Source organism: Mus caroli, unplaced genomic scaffold, assembly GCF_978045245.1.
Source record: "Mus caroli unplaced genomic scaffold, Mus_caroli_1 scaffold_19, whole genome shotgun sequence".
Lineage (NCBI taxonomy): Eukaryota > Metazoa > Chordata > Mammalia > Rodentia > Muridae > Mus > Mus caroli.
Genome location: NW_028227274.1, coordinates 17,518,379 through 17,539,327, shown reverse-complemented (window position 1 = coordinate 17,539,327; position 20,949 = coordinate 17,518,379). Strand labels below are relative to the sequence as shown.

Below are 20,949 nucleotides of genomic sequence, written 5' to 3'. Positions count from 1 at the left end.
ACACAAGACTCTCTCACACACACACATATGAATTCTATATAAAAATAGCCTAAAACACAGTTTAATTTCTACATTATTCTCAGAGCTTTATCTCATTTGAGATGTGGGTAGTCAGACCTCACACAAATGTCTTTCCAGTCCTAAGATCATTCCTTGTGTGCTTGCTACAAGGATACTGAAGTATTATGGTTATGGCAAAGGCATGCTAAAATTATAGGTTTGAAAGTTTACTTTGACAATAGTTGGTAGGAGCAATGGGAAGACTTAGAAATTACAGGCTAAATGCTGTTCTGTCTTAAGCACCAATCAAAGCAGAGGTGAGGAAGAGCTAAGTAGATGCAGAGGCAGTGGAGTCAATGGGAAAGATCAAGGGAAAGATTCTGGACTGACAGGATCCACAAGGTTATAGAACAGATGGGATGGGAGATAGAGAGTAAGCAGGATCTCTGGAACTAACAGTGCTAAAACATGAGCAAGGACTGGTGGCAGGAGAATGTTGGTGGGGCTGGAGGGATGCCAGATAAAGACGTGTAGCCACTGAGCGAAACCTAGTTTGGGTTTCTAATGCTGAGCTGCATCCACTCAGGTAGAGCTGTTGAAATCATGGGAGAATTGGATACTTGTAAAATGGAAATTTCAGCATAAAACAGCCTATGGCAGAGGATGGCACAGGGAACTTTTACTGGGAGTAACTGGAAAGTGGGGTGTGGAGAGCTAAGCTTGGATTGTGTCAGTGGTTGTGAAGGGGCAGAGAGGAGGAAGAGAGAGGGAGAAAGAGAAGGAAGAAAGAAGGGAGCAAGGGTGTAGGGCAGAAAGGCAGGAGTGAAAGGTTGCCATACAGATAAGAGGAAGTAAAAAGGCTCACAGACTTCAAAGACCAGGAGTTAGAAGACCACATGAAAGGTCAGATGATGCTAAAAAACTGACTGTGTGAAATTAGAGAAAATCCTGGAGTTCCAGGGTCCTTCCAGAGAATGGTTTCAGCATATCAAGACAAAAAGAGAACAAGGGATGAAGAGAAATTGGAAGACATATTTCTTTTCCAAGAATTTTAATACAGAAAAGGGAAACACATAATTGTAGAATTAGGTGTGGGAATCAGGAAAAATTTTGTGGAGGAGGAAGATACTATGTTTGAAAGTTGAGAAGGGATTTTTATTAGAAAGAAGCTTACTTTTAAAAGAGGCATTACAGAGAGAGCAGGAGGGGATAGGCTGGAAAAAGAAAAGAGAGAAAGGGAGGATGGGGATTATGATAAATTTATTGGGAAAGAAAGGTCAGAGAACACTTGCTCTAAATGACCTAAGTGATCATATTCTGAGAATGATGGAGTAACTTGGACTTAGAAATAATTCTGTAATTTCTGCAATGCAGACTGCAAGTGAAAATTCCCCCAGAGACATGGGCTATCAAGTGTTCAGCAAGGCTCTACTCTTTCTCCCACTGTACCCTTATCTGTCTGTGCTTCTGTCTCATCTCACCAACACTGAAAACTAATTTCTCTTGGAGTCCAAAAGTTGCATAACATTAGTAAATAACTCATTTCAAAAAACTCTTCCCTTCACACCTGCATCCACAGTCAATCAAAGTTCATTTATTTAAAAGCCACAGGATGCAAATTCATGGCATTTGTAGGATTATCTGCTTAAAGTGAATTTTAATAAGTTTGTATTCATTTGGAAACAATGAAAATTTGGCTTGAGGGTAATTTTTAATGATGAAAATGTCCTATATTAATAATAGTGAGGAAGTGGCAATTTGTTGAATAAATGTCTGTGTTAACTATTAGGTGCTTTACAAGTGTAAGCTAGACAAGAATGGCTAAAATAGAATGTTCCTTTATAAAACAAACTACCCCCCCAAAATAAACAGCAAAACAAAACACACCTGTTGTATATTTCTTCTAGATTTGTCTGTCAAAGGCTATGATGTTTGGTTGGTCATACTTTGGTTAATTTCTCTAATTTATCCATGCTTTGTTCATTTCTTTGACAAACATGTACTACAAGGGTCTAAGACATCATAGTGGCTTTAAAGCACTGCTTCTCAACCTTCTCAGTCAAAGGTCATGACCCTTCTGGGTCACAGGGGTCACATATCAGATACCCTGCATTATAAAATTATGATTTGTAACAGTAGAAAATTATAGATATGAAGTAATATGAAATGATCTTATGTTTGTGGATCAGCAGAACATAAAGGAACTGTATAAAAGAGTTACAGCCTTAGGAAGCTTGAGACCCTGACCATTTTGCTAAGCTTTGGTTGAAATTTCAGGTGGTGCAACACTCTACCACAAAATGCTGGGATAAGGCAACATGATTCTTTCCACACTGACTTCCTTGGTAGCATATATATTTGGAGTATGTGTGGGAAAAGACACTTGAGCTATCCTGAATTTCCCTTTAGGTTTTACTTTTCTGAGCCAAGAGACACTGTGCAGCAGTCTTGTATTCAATGACAGGGCTGTGAATGGTACAAAGGTTAGTCAGACATGGGGCTTGCCCTCAAATAGCTTAGAGTTAAAGAGTTTCAAAAGCTGCAACCAGCTGTTAATTTGTAGGAATATGATTCTAATTAGAGAAGTATAAAGGACTGTACTCATACTCACAGAGCAATTAAGAGCATGGATCACCAGCCACTGGCATGAGAAAAGTTGGACCTATCTAAGACCATTACAAGAGTTTGCATACCAAGCATAACTGGTACAAGTGGCATGACCCAGCACCATGGAGGGTGTTAGTTCAGCTGAAGGAGCAGAAGAAATTTACCCACAATGCCCAGCAGATCAAGCTTCTTCCCTGTACACTAGGCAATGTCTATTAAGGTGCCAGGATTTTCAGCAACTGAGTCCTTGTTAAATGCAGAATAGAGCGGTATCAGAAAGCACGTGACGTGCATAGGGACAGTGTGTCAGGTTCATCTTGATTCATCCCTACCATATTCATGCTTTAGTTTTTCTTGCCATTGAAATGCTTTTTTCCCCCAATGATAGCATTTGAAATGTATATAAAGAAAATATCAAGGAAAAAATGCATATTTTTCAGACTGGGACAGCCCCACTTGCCTGGTGATGGATTTGTTCTCTCTATTTGTGTAAAGTGGAAGGAAGACACTACTCCTAAATTGTCAGTAAATTAAAAAAGGTTTGCAAACACCACATTTGTGGAGATGATCCTGTGTAACTAAAGTTTGTGTTTCACTAACCAGAGGGGACTAGAAACACCAACTCCTGCAATGCTACCCTCTGCAATCAAATATATGTGCAGACAAGCATCGCGTTCCCCGCTGAATTTTCTTCTGTTTGGACTATAGCATCTCTTCAGTACTTTTCTTACTTTTGGTGTCAATTTACCATGAATAAGGGACTTTAACATCTGGATCAAATAATTTAATAAACTATATTATAAATGAGTACTATTTTAACTTCTGCTTGTATTCTTAAAAAGTTCAATCATGTTCACATTGTGGGGTTAGTTTGTTGGGCATTTAGAAATTTTGTTTTTAATTGAATGAAATAGTTATCTCATAAAAATCTCATAAAAAGGGAAGACTGGAGCCTACTCTAGTGGTGCATGCTTATAACTGAAGTGTTGATGAGGCTGAAACAGGAGAACATGTTTAAGACCAGCATGAGCTACCTACTGAGTGCAGGCTAGGCTGAGCTGTAAAGGAAGTCCCTGAATCAAAAATCTCAAATCAAACAAAGCCAGAAAACTATGACTAGCATTATTTTTGTTAACAGATAAGAGAATGAGTCCCCTACACTGAATATTCTTTGAGCTTAACCTGTAGAAGTTTCCTGTATAGAAAAAGTTGTCTTCAAAGTTGTCCTAATGTTTAGCAGATTAATCTGACCTGGCAACTTTAAAAGTGAATTTTTCAGCAATCACTAGAATTGTCAGATCCTACTGTTTTCTTACTCATAGAGGCTGTGGCATTCCCTTCATAGTTGTCACAGCCATCAGCAGAGGTGTTCTTTTTTGTTGTACAGGTAGCACTGTTCTCTGGCAGGAAAAATCATAATATTGATTCCATACATTATGATAGATACATAGATAGAAAGTTAGAGGGTTAAAAAGATGATAGACAGATGATAGAAGATAGATGATAGGCAGATGAGAGATGAGAGATAGAGCATGGAAGGTGGATAGACAGGTTTATAAATGAGAGACAGAAGATCGATAAGAGAATGATGGATGCAGAGGAAGAAGAGGAAGAAGGGGATGAAGAAGAGGAGGAGCAAGAGTCAGTTCATGCCTTCAGTTTCTAGTGCTGTAACAGATATGAGCTACCATCTATTCAGGCAGATGTTTGAATCAGTAAAATCTCATGCAGCAACCTTGATCCCTTAGGAGTAATTTCTCCACTGTAGTCTCTCTGACCTAACTTACTTATTTAGGGAAAGCTTAAAGCATGCACTTCCACATGTGCTGAGCAGGTCATGAAATATCCCACCAACATAGTTGTCCAGCTCTCTAAACAGGTTTATATAAAAATATTATCAGCTTTCTCGTGTAAAATATACTGGCATTTATCAAATATATTCCTAGCATGGATTTTTATTTATTGACTTTTAACAGTGAAGAATATAGAATTCAAATTATTTTCCCCTCTTCCAGTTTTCTAAAGACAAATACACTCAGTGAAGCTAGGGGTGGAAGACTGGGATTGCAAAATTATCTGCTAAAATCAGCAGTGGAAATTGGATCCTCAATACCTTCAAAAGTGAAACATTTTACTAAAAAGTTGAATTAACCTGGAAACACACTATTTTAAGTTGTTACACAAATGTTACACTAAAGATGGGCTGGTGAGAAGGCTTGGTGGTGAAGAACATGCATTGCTCTTGCAGAGACTGAATTCAGTTCCCAGCATCCATAATCCTTGATTCATCAGCACCTGTAACTCCTGCTCCAGGGCACTCACACACCTGTGGCATACACTCAGACTCCCCCAGACACACAAACAGAAGTAAAAACAGAAATACAGATAAGCCATCTGAGAAACACGTCCCAGATTCCACAGTAAATATGGTCACAGACTCTTCTCCTACTCCAAACCCCCATTTCTCTCTCTCTCTCTCTCTCTCTCTCTCTCTCTCTCTCTCTCTCTCTCTCTCTCTCTCTCTCTCTCTCACATCACAGCCTAGAGAATAAACTATACATTTCCAAACACCTCTCCCCCTAGGCAGACATTTCCATGAAAACTTTGATAAGATGATATATTTTATTGACAAATCATTAACCACGAAATACCTGTTTGGAGGAATTTTTTAAAAAGCAGTTAATTAGAAATAATTGTATAAACCAAGAAACAAAGACGTATTAAAAAAATCCAGCGAAAGTTCCCAGGTAGGTGCTAAAACAGCTCAAATGAGTAGAAATGCTACACTAAGCCTCAAGGATCCAAATTTATATGAAATTAAGAATTTGAAGTACTTGATTATTTAGCAATACACAGGCATTCCTTTCGTTAAATAACATACTTTATAATAATCATTGATTTTTTTTCCATAGCCCAGGTTTTGACATCAACTGGGCCTGGAAAATCAATTAGAAAGCATATGGAGTAGCAGTCACCTATGAAGAGTGGTTAGAACTGAAGCTACCAAGAGTCACTTGTTACTAAATGTTACTACTCACCACCCCTGCCTTTTATCATTCACTTATGAGAACTGAACTCAGGGCCTGGTGCATGCTGGGAAAGTGTGCCATCATTGAGCAACATCCCAGCCCCGTGGCCCCTTGTAATGAACGAACCGAATTCAAACTAACCAGCATATAGTACATCAAAACCCTAACTTGTGGTAGGAATCCAACATTCCAGTTCTAAAATCAAGCAGGAAAAAACAAAGAAGAGCCACATTCTGGCAAAAGCAGGGGAGGGATTTAACTGGTCCTTGCCCTTCGAGATGACATTCATCCTACTTGGAGAGAGACTATGACTTTAAAACTTTTTGCTGAACATGAGATTAATATCCTGGTGTGGCACATTTATGAACTGTAAGAGAAAATGGGTGGCTTGTAAGGGGGCAACAATAAATCATTGCACTGCATGGTTTGACTAGCAGGTGTACAACTTCTGTGCCACATCCTTACTGAGGACAAGGACAGCAGCAATTATTTACCTTATAATTATGCTCATCCCATCACCTGCTATATTATTTATATAAAATTCCTGTTTTTGCAGTTTTTGAAATTAGCAATGGAATTTTCCTTCAAGCTCTAAACAGCAAAGGGGTTTGGTATTAGTAAAATGGATTCTGACAACATCTGGTTTTGGGGGGAGAAGAGATTGCTCAGACTGTGAGGTTCATCACAGACATTTGTAATCCTCACGTCTACAAATCCTTTCTTGGCTTTAAAACACAATGTCAGTCTGTCAATCAAAATACCCAGAGAAGGGGAAATGTTTCAATTGACAATCCAGACACACAAGGAATATCTAGTTGAAAAGATCCAGCCCTGCCAATGAGAATTTGAACAAGCAAACACAGCAACTTTAGGCCTTTCTTAAATTCAATAATTTTCCAGAGTGACCAATCATTGACTAGGATGTCAGACATGGTTTTGTGAGTGGACATTGGCACAGTAATATGATCTGTAATCTTCAATTAAAGAAACACCTCTTAAAATCGCAGTTCATAAAAACCACCTTGTCATTAGCATAAACTTTTAATGGTTTAGCATAGAAGTCCCTGGAGATCACATTCTCTGAAAAGTCCCAGCTTGGCTATGCTGAGGCTGGGGGGTAAAGGATGCTTCCAGCAGAATCCACTTACCAGGGAAGTGAGCAGCAGGGCAGCTATCCTGAAGGAGTGCCAGTCCATCGCCGCAGCTGGCTTCTGTTACATCCACGATGAAGGCAGTTTCTTTGCTCTTCTCTGCTCGCTTTCTTTCTCCCACTCTGCTGGTGTCTGATTAAAATAATTTCTCAGTAGATGTTCTTACATGCAGGCTTTGAGGTGTTTCTGCCTTCCACTGGGAGAAGGAGGGAAGGTACGTATAACCAGTCTGTATCCCCACCCTAAAAACTTGGGCTGGTCTCTGTGAAATGCTTGACAAGATCATCATTGCTCCCAGCTAAAAGCTAAGGGACACACCCTTCTGCCAGCTGAAAAGCTGCTGTGTCGGGGTGGGACTTGCCTCTTCTCTACTGAAGACTTTTGGTGACAGTCAAAATGGCCAAAGCACAAGTGTCTCCTGCTTGTGCTGAAAGGCTTCTCAGCTGTTTGGAAGTTCTCAGCTCCTCACCAGGATAATAAGACGAGTGTATTTGGAGTGTTTTGTCATTCATAGACTTGTATAGCTTATGTTCAGAGCCAAACCCTCAGGTCACAGTTGAAAATTAGAAGCTTTTCATTTTAATAGATGTTAGGAAAGATGCAGCTAGTTCCAAAGTTATTAACATGAAAAATTACTAATGATGAGAGGAGTTTTAAAAAGCATTTCGAACAAACAAGACATAACCTTTATGATCATTTGTTTCTTTGTGTAATTCCTGTTTTCTTTCACATCACCTGTCTAAGTCCAGGAAGTTCCCCATTTTCTCTCTATGGGTATTTTGTTCTCCCCCTCTAATTTTCTCCTCTTTAAGGGTCTGTCCTTTAAAATGCATTAAAACAAACTTGCGATTTTTACCAAGGCAGATTCGGAGGGAACAGCCACAGCCTCTAGTAAAATCCTGTTGAAGCCCAGTGTTGAAATACTAATGAGAATTCAGTAGATGCACTTCAGGTGAGGTGGTTAAACATTAGTGTTGATTCCCGAGCACAGGGCCAAGACTTCACAAGGAGCCAATTAGGACAGAGAAAGGCTGCCCACACATGCAGCGCTTGAAGACCTTGTAGTGAGCAAGAATGTTGAGCCATACACAGCCACAGTCAAAGACTCTCTTGGGATATCTTCCCTTATATAGCTGCTCAGAATCCCGACTGGAGCTGGACATCCTCAGCGTTTGTTATGGCACTCTGAAATAAGGCCAGTGTGATAACATGTAGATTATTGTCAGAGAATGCTCAGCTTGTCCCAGATAAGGAAAGCTCTCTCTGGGGACCAGTCTGTGGCAACACTTGACAGTGGTTTGAAATGTCACATGACTTACTGGCAAACTCATTGGTTGTAAAAGGGCCTCTTGTGCTTGCTGTGGGTAAAAATTGTTTGTAGGAATTGGTTGCCATGACTAAACAAAATAATGAGAGGAACAGGCCGAATTCCTCATTAGTAAATGAGAAAGAGAGGGTCCACCTATGACTCAGTTTGAACAATGTATTAATAAATAGATCATGTGACCAGGAATGACTCACTAGACACCAAAGTGAAGAGGACCAACTCTTGTAGGCTGGCATGACAAGGGAATACTCTATCCACCTTGAATTCTGGGCTTGCTGCCAGGGAGTGTATGGCCTTTCTTCACCCACTGATTTTTCCTTCCCTGAGACAATCCCTGGCTCCATCCTAACTTAAGGCTGGGCTTCAACAATCCCAACCAAATAGATTGTGTGTGGGACAACCAACTTATCTGGGTAGGAGTTATGGCTGAGCTCCAATCTTGCAGAGCAGTGACAGCCTCAACTGGAATATTAGCCACAAAGTGGGGAGGATGCGTACAAGTATCCATTGCTCTTTCTTTGCCCCATTTCCCTGTCTTTTCATGTTTCAGAGGCATCTAAGTTTCTGCAATACAACTGAGGAATGCTTTTATTTAGGTAGAATGTGGTGCATATATGTATTTGTATGCATTATGTACTTTTGTTCCAGTTTTTGACTGCCACTTGTTCTTTTTTATTGAAATTTTTTAATTAGATATTTTCTTCATTTACATTTCAAATGTTGATATTTTTAAGATGAAGTTTCTTTACACAGCTCAATCTGGCCTTCAACTTAGTGCCTTCAGAGCCTGCCTAGAGTTGGGGTTGTATCTGTGTGCCACTGTGTCTACTTACCCTTTATTTCTTTTTTTAGAAATGAATTCCCTTAGTCATGGTCCCAGACCCTTTTCGTGACTCTGTACCACTGCCTGGTCCTGATGCTAAGGAGTGAAGCTCTCATGATAGAAACCGTGTAAGTCTTCTCACTCTCCTTCCAAGTTCTCGAGACTTTACAAGGTCTTTGCTCTGCAGCCCCTTCCTTACCTTGGTGTAACTGCGACTCAGTCTGTACCTGTCCATCTCCACACACATCAAACCTCCCCTCAGTCCTGGTCACTGTGTATATCAATTCTCATTTCATAGGAATTTTCATGAAATTTGGCAGGGGAGAGGGTAATTTTGAGTTGGAGTTTCCCGAGTGAACTGACCAAATTGGTCAATGGAACTTCCCCTTTTCTTGACAATACATGGTAAACCTTGGATGTCACCCCAAAGGGATGGCATTTCTGCCTTGACTCAGCACTCAAGATAGCATAACATTTTCTTGGAACACTAGCAAATCCTTAAGGGTAATAGATTTTGCTAAGCTAGAATTTTGTTGGCATAATCTATGGAATTTACTGCTTATCTGACCTCTTTTTCAGAGTGCCCAGAGCCGTCCCTCACATTTCAGAAAAACCTTTGAGAATATACTACTTTGATATATGTGAACCTCTAGCTTCAATATGTGTCAAAATTACCTTACCCAGCCCTACATGTTATCCTATAGAGGACAGATGAGGGAATTTCAACCACAGCACTGCATAAACGCCATCAGTGATGCAGGCCTGCAATCCTGAGCTAGGAGATAGACAAAGGAGGACAGACATCCTATGTCATTCTCAGCTACAGAAGGAACTTGAGGTCAATTTATAAAATTTGTTTTACATCTAAACAAATTATTATATCTGTAATAATTTTCCAGTGACATAGTGGTTCATATTGCTCAAAATGATCAGTGATACCTTAATGAATTACTGTCATACAAGAAAATGCCCGAGAGACTGGTGTCTGCATTAGATGAAAAAGATTTTGCTCGTATATAAACAGATGAAGTGCAGTTTCATGTTTAATAAATTGCTGGCTCAAAAAAGCAGCTTTGCAAGTAGATTTGAGGATGTTTAGGGAAGTTTAAACAGGATTACTATAGAGTTAGTAGCATAAGGTTTCCCAGGGCAGGTCCCATTATATATTTATAGATGCATATATAGAGAGATATTCCATATGCTTAATTATTATAGGAACTTTTAAAAATATTTTTTATTATGTATTCTCCTCAATTTCATTTCCAATGCTATCCCAAAAGTCCCCCATACCCTCCCCCCCACTTCCCTACCCACCCGTTCCCATTTTTTTGGCCCTGGCGTTTCCCTGTACTGGGGCATATAAAGTTTGCATGTCCAATAATTTCTTCTGTTGGCTCAGCAATAAAATAAGTGAAATACATACAGTAAAATGTTAGCAACTATTTTTTCTTTTTTCTTTTTTTTTTACCTTTTTTTTTTCTTTTTGGTTTAAGACAGGGTTTCCCTGTATATCTCTGGCTGTCCTGGAACTCACACTGTAGACTAGGCTGGCCTCAAACTCAGAAATCTGCCTGCCTCTGCCTCCGAAGTGCTGGCTGGGATCAAGGAATGTGCCTCCACTGCCCCCATGTTAGCAAATATTAGTGCTCAATGATAGTATAAGATATTGCCTATTTTTTTTGTTTTGTTTTAGTTTATTTAAAGATTTCATAATAAAATAAAATAGACTAGAGTAGTAGTTTAGAATGATAAATATAGATTAAATCTGGCTATTGGTCTGTTTTTGTCTATAATTGGAATACCACCAGCCTCACAGATTCTTATGTAGGGTTTATTGGTAATTTCACTCTGCACAGGCAACACTGAGTTTTTGTAGAGAGTAGGTAGTCACAAAAGCTTAAGAGATAGCAGCATAAGTCACCTTTGTAGACAGCAGTGACTGAGGTTTGCTCACAGTAGTTCTCATTAACGGCTTTGAGAACAGTCCAGCTACTGTGTTTTCTGGATTTTCAGAAAGCATTGCCTTTGCTGTATCTTTAAAGTTCAGTTCCACCAACATTTCTTAGGACTATTACAGACTGCTGGGTTGTATAGACACACACACACACACATACCCGCGTACATCTGTATGTATGTACATATTCATAAAAGCTTCCATTTATTTACTTTTGATTTGAGTGTGAACTGGTGCAGCCCATGTTGAAATCAGAATAAGGGTTTCTCAAAAATCTGGAAAAAGACTGGCCATATAACCCACCTATATTTTTCCTGTGCATATTTCCAAAGGACTCTGTATCCTACCTCAGAGATACTTCCTTATTCATGTTTATTGCTGCTATATTCACAACAACCAGGAAATGGAAACCATCTAGGTGTGCATTATCTGATGAATGAATAACAAAAATGTGGTAATATGCTCAATGAGATAGTACTCAACTGCAAAGGCTAATTAAATTGTAAAATTTTAAAGTAAATAAATGGAGCTACAAATAACTATTAGGAGTAAAGTAACCCAGACCTTGAAAGACTAAAACCTCATGTTCTCTCTCAAAATGGATGCTAGCTTTGAATCTTTAGATATGTGGGGTTACATTGGAGTACGTAAAGATGTCAGGAAATGGGTGAGGCCCATGGGATTAAATTTTATGGGTGTGGGGACAGAACATAGGTCATATAAAGAAGAAAAGGGAATAAGAGAACAGGAAGGGATAAATGAGATGGGGGATGGGAGGGCAGGTTAAAGCAAGGAAAAATTAAACTTAAAAACTTGGAAAAATCCATATGTATATCTGCTGTTTGGGAAAATTTCTAATATATATACATATAGTGCAGAGACAATACCAGCCACAGACGCCCTGGGCTATCAACGAAAAGCTCATGGTTTGAGACTCTCATAGACACCCCAAACTTTGCAGCCTCTTGTCATTGCTCCTGGGTGCTCTCCAGAGCGTGATTGTAAGACCATGAAGCTAGCATTAATGCGGAAGCTTCATTCCCTCATACCTAGATTTCAGAGTGCTGGATGTTCTATGCATATCAGCAGGACAGAAAAGTCATCAAGAGTCCTACCAAACAGCTTGGGTAGTGAGAGGTACAACAACTGGCTTGGCAAAATATGCTCTGGTTCAATACTGGCTCAAATGTTACCATAGTGACTGTGATAGTTTGAATGAGAATGACTTCATAAGTTTATGTGTGTGTGTGTGTTTTATTACTGTTTTTTTCTTTTCTTTCTTTATTGGATATTTTCTTTATTTACATTTCAAATGTTATCCCCTTTCCTGGTCTCCCCCGAAGACCCCTATCCCATCCTCCCTCCCCTTGCTTCCATGAGGGTGTTCCACACACCCACCCACTCCCACCTCCCTGCCCTCAGTTCCCCTACATTGGGGCATCTATTGAGCCTTCATAGGTCCAAGGACCTCTCCTTCCATTGCTCCATGACAAGACCATCCTCTACTACATATGCAACTGGAACAATATGTACTCCTTTGTTGATGGCTTAGTCTCTGGGAGCTATTGGGGGACTGGTTGGTTAATATTTTGTTCTTCCTGTGGGATTGCAAACCCCTTCAAATCCTTCAGCTCTTTCTCTAACTTCTCTATTGGGGATTCTGTGCTCAGTCCAATGGTTGGCTGCAAACATCTGTCTCTGTATCTGTAAGGCTCTGGCAGGGCCTCTCAGAAGACAGCTATATCAGGCTCCTTTCAGCATGTACTTCTTGGCATCCACAATAGTGTCTGGATTTGGTAACTGTATATGGGATAAATCTTCAGGAGAGACAGTCTCTGGGTGGCCTTTCTTTCAGTCTTTGCTCTACACTTTATATCCATATTCCTGTGAGTATTTTGCTCTCCTTCTAAGAAGGACCGAAGCACCCACACTTTGGTCTTCCTTCTTCTTGAGCTTCATGTGGTCTACAAATTGTATCTTGGTTATTTGGAGTTTTGGGCTAATATCCACTTATCAGTGAGTGCATACCATGTGTGTTATTTTGCTATTGGGTTACCTCACTCAGGATGATATTTTCTAGTTCTATCCATTTCCCTAAGAATTTCATGAATTCATTATTTTTAATAGCAGAGTAGTATTCAGTTGTGTAAATGTACCATATTTTCTGCATCCATTCCTCTGTTGAAGGACATCAGGGCTCTTTCCAGCTCCTGGCTATTATAAATAAGGCTGTGATGAACATAGTGGAGCATGTGTCCTTATTTTGTAATAAGGTGCACCTTCTGGGTATATGCCCAGGAGTAGTATAGCTGGGTCCTCAGATATTATTATGTCCAATTTTCTGAGGAACCACCAAATGATTTCCAGAGCGTTTGTACCAGCTTGCAATCCCACCAGCAATGGAATAGTGTTCCTCTTCCTCCACATCCTCACCAGCATCTGCTGTTACCTGAGTTTTTGACCTTAGCCACTCTGACTGGTGTGAGGTGGAATCTCAGGGTTGTTTTGATTTGCATTTCCCAGATGACTAAGGATGTTGAACACTTGTTTAGGTGCTTCTCAGCCATTAGATATTCCTCAGTTGAAAATTCTTTATTTAGCTCTGTGTCCCATTTTTTTTTTAAATAGGGTTATTTGATTTTCTGGAGTCTAACTTCTTTAGTTCTTTGTATATATTGGATATTAGCCCTCTATGGGATGTGGAATTGATAAAGCTCTTTTCCCAATCTGTAGATTGCCTTTTTGTCCTATTGGCAGTGTCCTTTGCCTTATAGAGCATTGCAATTTTATTAGGACCCATTTGTATAATGTTGATCTTAGAGCGTAAGACTTATGCATTTTGGATATTTAGTTAGTGGAGCTCTTTAGGAAGGATTAGCAGGTGTGGCTTTGTTGGAGTAGGTATATCCTTGGAGGAACTGTGTAACTGAGATCCACTGGAGGATTTAAAAGCCCCCGCCAGGGCCAGTGTCTCTCTCCTTGTTTCTGTCTTTGTGTTTCTCTCTTTCTCTGCCTGCCTGCCTGCCTATGGACCAGGATATAAGCTCTCAGCCCCATACCTGCTTCCATGCTGCCATGCTTCTTGCCATGTTACTAATGATTAATCTCCTGAAACAGCAAACAAGTCCCCAGTTAAATATTTTCTTTTATAAGAGTTGTGCTGGTTATGATGTCTCTTCACAACAATAGAACAGTAACAAAGACAGTGACAAACCACTTTATTACTGGATTTAAAACCTGTTACATATGATGGAACTCATGTGGGTACCAGTAACAGAGCCAAAAATCTGTGGGCAACAAAGTCCATAAGTCATAAAACCTAATGCTATTATTATTCTGCTATTGGCTACAGTAATAAACTGCTACCACATCTCTCAGCCCTCATCACAGTAGCTTCCTGTTGCCATAGATGGTGATTATCACAAAGACTCTGGTCATGTGTTGAGAATAAGGTCCTTGTGCCCACAAATCTCCAGAGAAACCAGGAATGCTAAGCACAAAAGATTTTCTTTCTATTGGGAAAGATGAAAAAACCCATTTTTACACCCTGAAAGCTAAGAATTGGAGAATTAATCATAACAGCCTGGTGACCTGCATTATTTTTGAGCCAACCATATCAAACTCCTACAACCAGTAGAGGTGGCTAATAATCTAAGTGGCCTTTACCGACCAGAGCTCCCCAAATCCCCCACAAACAGGACTGGAAAAATCTAATGGTCTAAATGACCCTCATAAGCAAAGGCTCCTGCAAGCCATGAATGGAGATGCCTAATAATCTAAATGACCCCTAGAGACAGAGGCTCTCCCATGCTTCTACAACCAGGACCAGAAGTGGTTAATAACCCAAATGGCTTCTAGCTTATCGGTAGGTCTCAAACCAGGCCAGACTCTTAGTCCTTAAACTAATGCGGGTAGCCTATTTTTAGAACCCATCTTCCTGGAAGAAATGACATGTATTCTGAGTTGAGTTTAGATGTAATTACAGTTCCTTGTGCACTATAGTTTGCATTGCACCGGGAAACTTTCTCCCCGAAATCAGTCTGGACTTAGATATGTTGGGAATAAACCTGATATCAGGCTCATTAGAAGTCTTGATCCAGGTTGATGAAGTGAATCTGACCAGTGTTTCCATTCTCATCTCTTTGAGATTTGCTTCTCTGCCTGACACCTGCAGAGACCTCCTCACCAATTTAGAGGAATAAAAAAGAGTGGAAATATTATAAGATCCAGAGGTAGTAAATGTCATCAGTGAAGCAATATCTGCCAGATAGTACATGGCTATTGCATACATCAGCTCACAGTGTCTATGACTGCAAGCATACGATCTATATATGATCAAGACAGACAAAATCCCTGCATGTATAGGGGAGAAAGCTCATTTCTCTTCCCCTAGCTGAGAAACTATTAGCTATTGATGCCTCTTAGGAGGGGAAGAATTAGTTTTTCTTCAGGGATACAGCCTCTGGGAGGCTACCTATCCTCACATAGAGGGTCTTTATGCTCATGCACATACAGTCAGCACCAGTGGACTCAGTGGAGTAAAAAACAAAACAAAATGATAAAAAGCCTTGTAGAGGATTAAGCAGTGGGAGTAATAGAGGAGGAAATGGAGGGAATGGATGTGGATTTGGTGACAACATGTAAACAGGTGTGACATCCTCAAAAAGTAATGACAAATTTCAAAATGTTCTCACCACAAAGATAGTGATAATATGGACAAGATCTTAAAAGGTTCAGGGGCATAGTTTCAGTGTTGAGGAAGCTAGCTGAAGAAACTTACAAGAGAGATGTGGAAACTTTGTGATGATCATACTCACAAAGTACGGAAAACAAAGGCAGGAAGAAAATGTTATTTCTTAGGCCATACATTGTAAGAGGTAGCTGTTCTGATGACATGTCTGATGGGTCACCAACTGCACTGAAGATAAGCATCTTGTGACCTCATTAAAGCTAATTTATATATGGCAACCAAGGCCAGCCACCAGGGTGTTTAGTTAGTGTTAGAAATCATGGAGGGTAAATGTTAGTTTCCTGAAGAGTCGTTAACATAATAAGGATGGTCCTAGGTTGCACCCTAAAATCACGTAAGCCCCCTAATTGAGGTGCACTGCTGATTTCTTTGTGTAGGGTATATTCCAAACACATGGACAGAAGAGCTTGGCTTCTGGTTCTGTGTTGATTGAAGTCTGCCACTTACATAGTCACTACACAGTTGTTTGCAAATGCCTCTGAGTTCCTGATACTGACTTTGACATTTGTGCTATAATCACTTAGATGCCAGTCTGGCTTGCTCAAGGCTGCTGCTTGTGCCCTTCCTTTGGCAAAGCTTTACTGGATATATTGTTTAACTTTGATTCATTATCTCTGTAGCTGGACAGCTCAAATATAGGATTTCAACAACTCAGTTTTGGGAAGAAATCCAGGAATAAGAAAAAAGTAGGTATGGCATTTTAGTTGTATTTTTTGAGTAATATGGAAAACTTGTAAATTTCTCAGTTCCTGGTCTACTGAGTTAGAATCTGGGATGAGACAAAGAATTACTTTGTCCCATGTTTTCCAGAAAATTCTGGGTTTGCTGGCTGGAGTTAAGACCTATTGACTCATGGGTCAGTGACACAGCTTCATGGGTAAATGTGCCTGCCACCAAGCTTGACAAATTGTGTTTCATCTTGTGGTGCATTGAACGAGAATGTCCCCTCCACCCCCATAGGATCAGGCATCTGAACATTTGCCCTCAGATGATGACACTGGTTGGGGAGGTGATACAGCTTTGCTGGAGGAATGATGTCACTAGGGTGGCCTTTGAGAGTTCACAGCCTTAGTCTACTTCCAGTTTGCTCTGTGTGCTTCACCTTTGGACTTAAGGATGCGATTTTTCTGATCCTTGGTCTGGTTGTCTACCGACATGCCTGTCTCCAGAGGGAGGTGTCCCTCTGTAACTGTAAGCCTAAGTAAAATCGCTCTTCCCCATGTTTCTCTTGGTCATGGCATTTGTCAGAGCAACTAAAGCACATCTTCAGGATCTTCATGGTACAAGATGAGAATTCATTCTTCAAGTTGCCTTCTGCCATCCTCCAATATGCCATGCATATGTGTTCCTCCCCCTGTACGCCTACACACAAAGTAAATAACATATGATATACCCATTCTAAAACAACCATTGATTCAGAGTCATTATCTTATTTTATGGATGACCCAGATATAGAGGATGTTATGTAAATAAGAACCACATTTTTCATTTTAAATATTGTATGTTTGTTTCTTTATTTACTGTATGTGTGTGCTAGCATTTTTGTGTGCTACAGTGTACATGTGGGACACAGGATAACTTGTGGGAGTTGATTCAGTTTTTCTCTCTCCATTGTGTGGTCCCTGCTATGTTGAACTTAGGTTCCCAGGCTTAGTTAATTAGTATCTTTATCCACTGAGCCATTTTGCCAATGTGAGGACAGTTTTTTCTTTTTTTTTTTTCATTAGAAATTTTCTTTATTTTAATTTCAAATGTTACACCCTTTTCTAGTTTCCCCTCCCCCTACTCACCAACCCACCCACACCTGTGTCCTAGCCCTGGCATAACCCTATACTGGGGCATAGAACCTTCACAGGGTCAAGGGCCTCTCCTCCCATTGATGTATGTAGCTCCTTCATTGGGGATCCTGTACTCTGCAGGACATTTTTCTAATGTAATCTAATGTCTTTTCATGGAGTATTAGCCATTAACATTTATCTTTATATGAAAAGGTTGCTTTCTTTCCCCATTTATTCTATCTTGTTGATGATATCATTACCGCTAATTTATAAACATGCACAACTTAGAAAAAAAGAACAAATGGCATTTCTAAAGAGCTTGAATTTCTCTCTTCCCTCCCATGCTAATCAATGATGTGGAACCAGGTTTCAATTATCAGGTAGTTTCATAATTGCTTCATATGTTACAGAGGATTATGTCACTTTTGGAGAACTCTATCTTCTTGTCTCAGTTCATTCACATTGCTAAAAACAAAATATCAAAGGCTGGTGTCTTAGTCAGGGTTTCTATTCCTGCACAAACATCATGACCAAGAAGCAAGATGGGAAGGAAAGGGTTTATTCAGCTTACAATTCCATACTGCTGTTTATCACCAAGGAAGTTAGGACTGGAACTCAAGCAGGTCAGGAAGCAGGAGCTGATGCAGAGGCCATGGAGGGATGTTCTTTATTGGCTTGCTTCCCCTGGCTTGCTCAGCCTGCTCTCTTATAGAACCAACACTACCAGCCCAGAGATGGCACCACCCACAAGGGGCCTTTCCCCCTTGATCACTAATTGAGAAAATGCTTTACATTTGGATCTCATGGAGACATTTCCTCAACTGAAGCTCCTTCTTCTGTGCTAACTCCAGCTGTGTCAAACTGACACAAAACTGGCCAGTACAGTTGGTTAGCTTATGGATAGCAGGGATTTGCTGCTTATATCTCTGACAGCTTAGAGATCCAAGACCAAAACACTGGCAGATTCTGTGTGTTGAAGCTTGTTTCCTATCCCATAGGTGACACCTTCTTGCTGTTTGGTTTCATTGTGGAAAAGGCAATGAGCTTCTTTGAGCTTGTCTTTATTAAAGTAATAATTCCATTCATGGAGGCTCTGTACTATGTCTTAGTCATTTCTTGAAGGTCCTACTCCTGACATTGTCACCTTGAGTTTAGGAGTATGTGAGTTATTTTCTTATTGCTGTGACAAAATGTGTGGTCAGAAGCAGCTGAGGAGATGAAAGGTTTAATTCAGGTTACAGTTGAGGGGATACTGTCTATCACAGGGAGGAAGTCATGGCAGCAGGTACTTGATGTGGCTCATGACATCTCGTCCACAATCCAGAAGCAGAGAGATGAATACTTGTTTTCAGCTGTCTTTCTCCTTTATATTCAGTCCTGGACTCCAGCCTGTGGAATGGAGAACCCCATAGATATGGTGGCTCTTGCAATCTCAATTAATTTGCCATAGGTAATCTTTTCTTATGTACATGCCTAGAGACTTGTCTCCTGGGTGGTTTTAAAACCTGCCAAGTTGACAATCAGCATGAAGCCTCATGAAGGTTTTAGTGTACTGGTTTGGAGGCATATCAGATGGCATCAATTCTGAAATACAACTGCAAACTGAATATCTCTACCAGATGTATTCATTGGTTGCATATGGCTGAGTTTAGTAGATCTACCATATGGCTGAGAATGGCTACAAATGTGGCCCAACTTACAAAACATACTTAAAACATTATGAGGTTTCTGTGCATATCTATTTTTTTTTTTTAAATTAGAGTTCACGGTCATTGAATTTGAACTTTTTTTTTGTTGTTTTGATGAGGTCTTACCATGTAGCTTTGAATGGCATAAGACTTGATAAATACCCCAGGCTGGCCTTGAACATGTAGGAACTGCCTTCTTTTTATGTCCCTAGTGCTGAGATTGTAGGTGTGAGTCACCACACCTGGCTTCAAGGACTTTTAGATGACATTATCAGAAGACTGGAATAGGCTCGAAAGGTGCCTGAGCAGGAGGACTGGAGTTTGGATGTATGCATCTACATAGCATACCTGGAGATCCACATATTCCTGTAACTGTACTAACATCCTCTACTGGCCTCTGTAAGCAATGATGTATGGATCTAGTGTGCATACACACCCATGAAGATTCACAAACATATAAATAAAAATGTAAAAGGCAAGAATTTGACTTAAAAAAAAAGGAGTTGGGCAAACTCTTTTCCTAGTTTGAATATAGGCTTAATTAGATTTATGAGACAGTCTTTTTATTGTATGTGTATTTGGTAAAAAGAATTCTTTACCATTTTTGAATTCTGTGAGAAGTAGGATTTTTTCCATTCTTACTCTGCATGCTATTTTTATTTGGTGTCCTGGAACATGGTAAAATAAAGTGCACTGACGCTGCCATCTTGTACTGAAAATCCCCAGTGCTTTCACTGATTATCAGGTCTTGCTGTCTAGCAGTCAAGGTGTATTCACATTTTCAAAGCGTATCACAAATTTGCATTTCAGTTTGTTAACAGCTGTCAGATTTCATCCTTGTCTGAAGTTAAGTATGCTATGCCAGTGTGACAGCAGGGTTAAGTGACATTTAAATCTGGTTCTACCAGTACCACTCATTTGCTCTGTTTTTTTTTTTCTAGTGAGCTCATTGGTTGTTCTTAATTAAAAATTTCTTCTTTTATTTCCTGGGAGGTTAAATTAGATATATTTATGGAACAAAGCTAGGAGATATTAGATTCTCCTCTGAGCAGTAATTCTTTTCAACTTTCTAGTATGTCTAACCTTAAAATATTTTATATTTGTTAAGATCTGTGGCACTGGGCATAGATATGTTGATTTTCTACACATTGATATATTTTGAATGATAGTAAGTAAGTGTAGGTTTTATTTCTTATATTTTATTCTCATTCATAGCATCTCCCTCCTGATAGTTTTCACCTGAGATTTTATTCGGTTTTAACCTGTTCTTGACTGTACTGACAGATAAAGCACATCATGTGTCTTCTGAGAATCTTGTCCCTTGTTCTTTGTCCTTGTTTCAGAGAGAGAAGCTTGAAGGCTTCACAGGACAGTCTTCCCAGGGAATCAGACTCCAGACCTCCCTTGAACTGAATTCTCCCAGGCTCACCTTTGTCCTTTTATTTGTATTGGAAGCTGCTCGTTTTGAGGATAATAAAGTCTCAGCTCCAGCTTAGAGAAGACGTTGCACACAGGAGTTAATGTGTTAATTGGCAGTGTGGAATAACGCTATGTGTGGATGAGAACCATAAAATTCATTTCTACTTTGCAAAGGATGACCTCTGCTTGCTCCAAGAATAAGGGGCAGTTCAAAAATTACAGATCCATCCTGAGTAGAACAAAGATGCAGTAATATTTTGATATGCATCATTGCAGAGGAAAAACTTCTTTCTTTTTTCTTGCAGTGAACAACATTTAGAGAGCTTTAGACTTTTTTTAAAATAAAATTTACCTCATTATTTTGGCAGTTTGTAATATATTGTTTATTATGTTTGTATTCTAAATATCATCCAAAACTGTGTA

The 20,949-nt window shown here is 39.7% G+C and overlaps 1 protein-coding gene across 1 annotated transcript in view; it reads right to left on the bottom strand.

The window, feature by feature from the left end:
- The window catches only part of LOC110288317 (desmoglein-1-alpha), a 31,785-nt gene extending 24,953 nt beyond the window's left edge, over nt 1-6,832 (bottom strand). The window contains exon 1 of the mRNA XM_085833723.1: nt 6,785-6,832. Coding sequence (XP_085689849.1) covers nt 6,785-6,832 — 48 coding nt within the window. The remainder of the gene's footprint in view (nt 1-6,784) is intronic.
- Nucleotides 6,833-20,949: the final 14,117 nt, after the last annotated feature.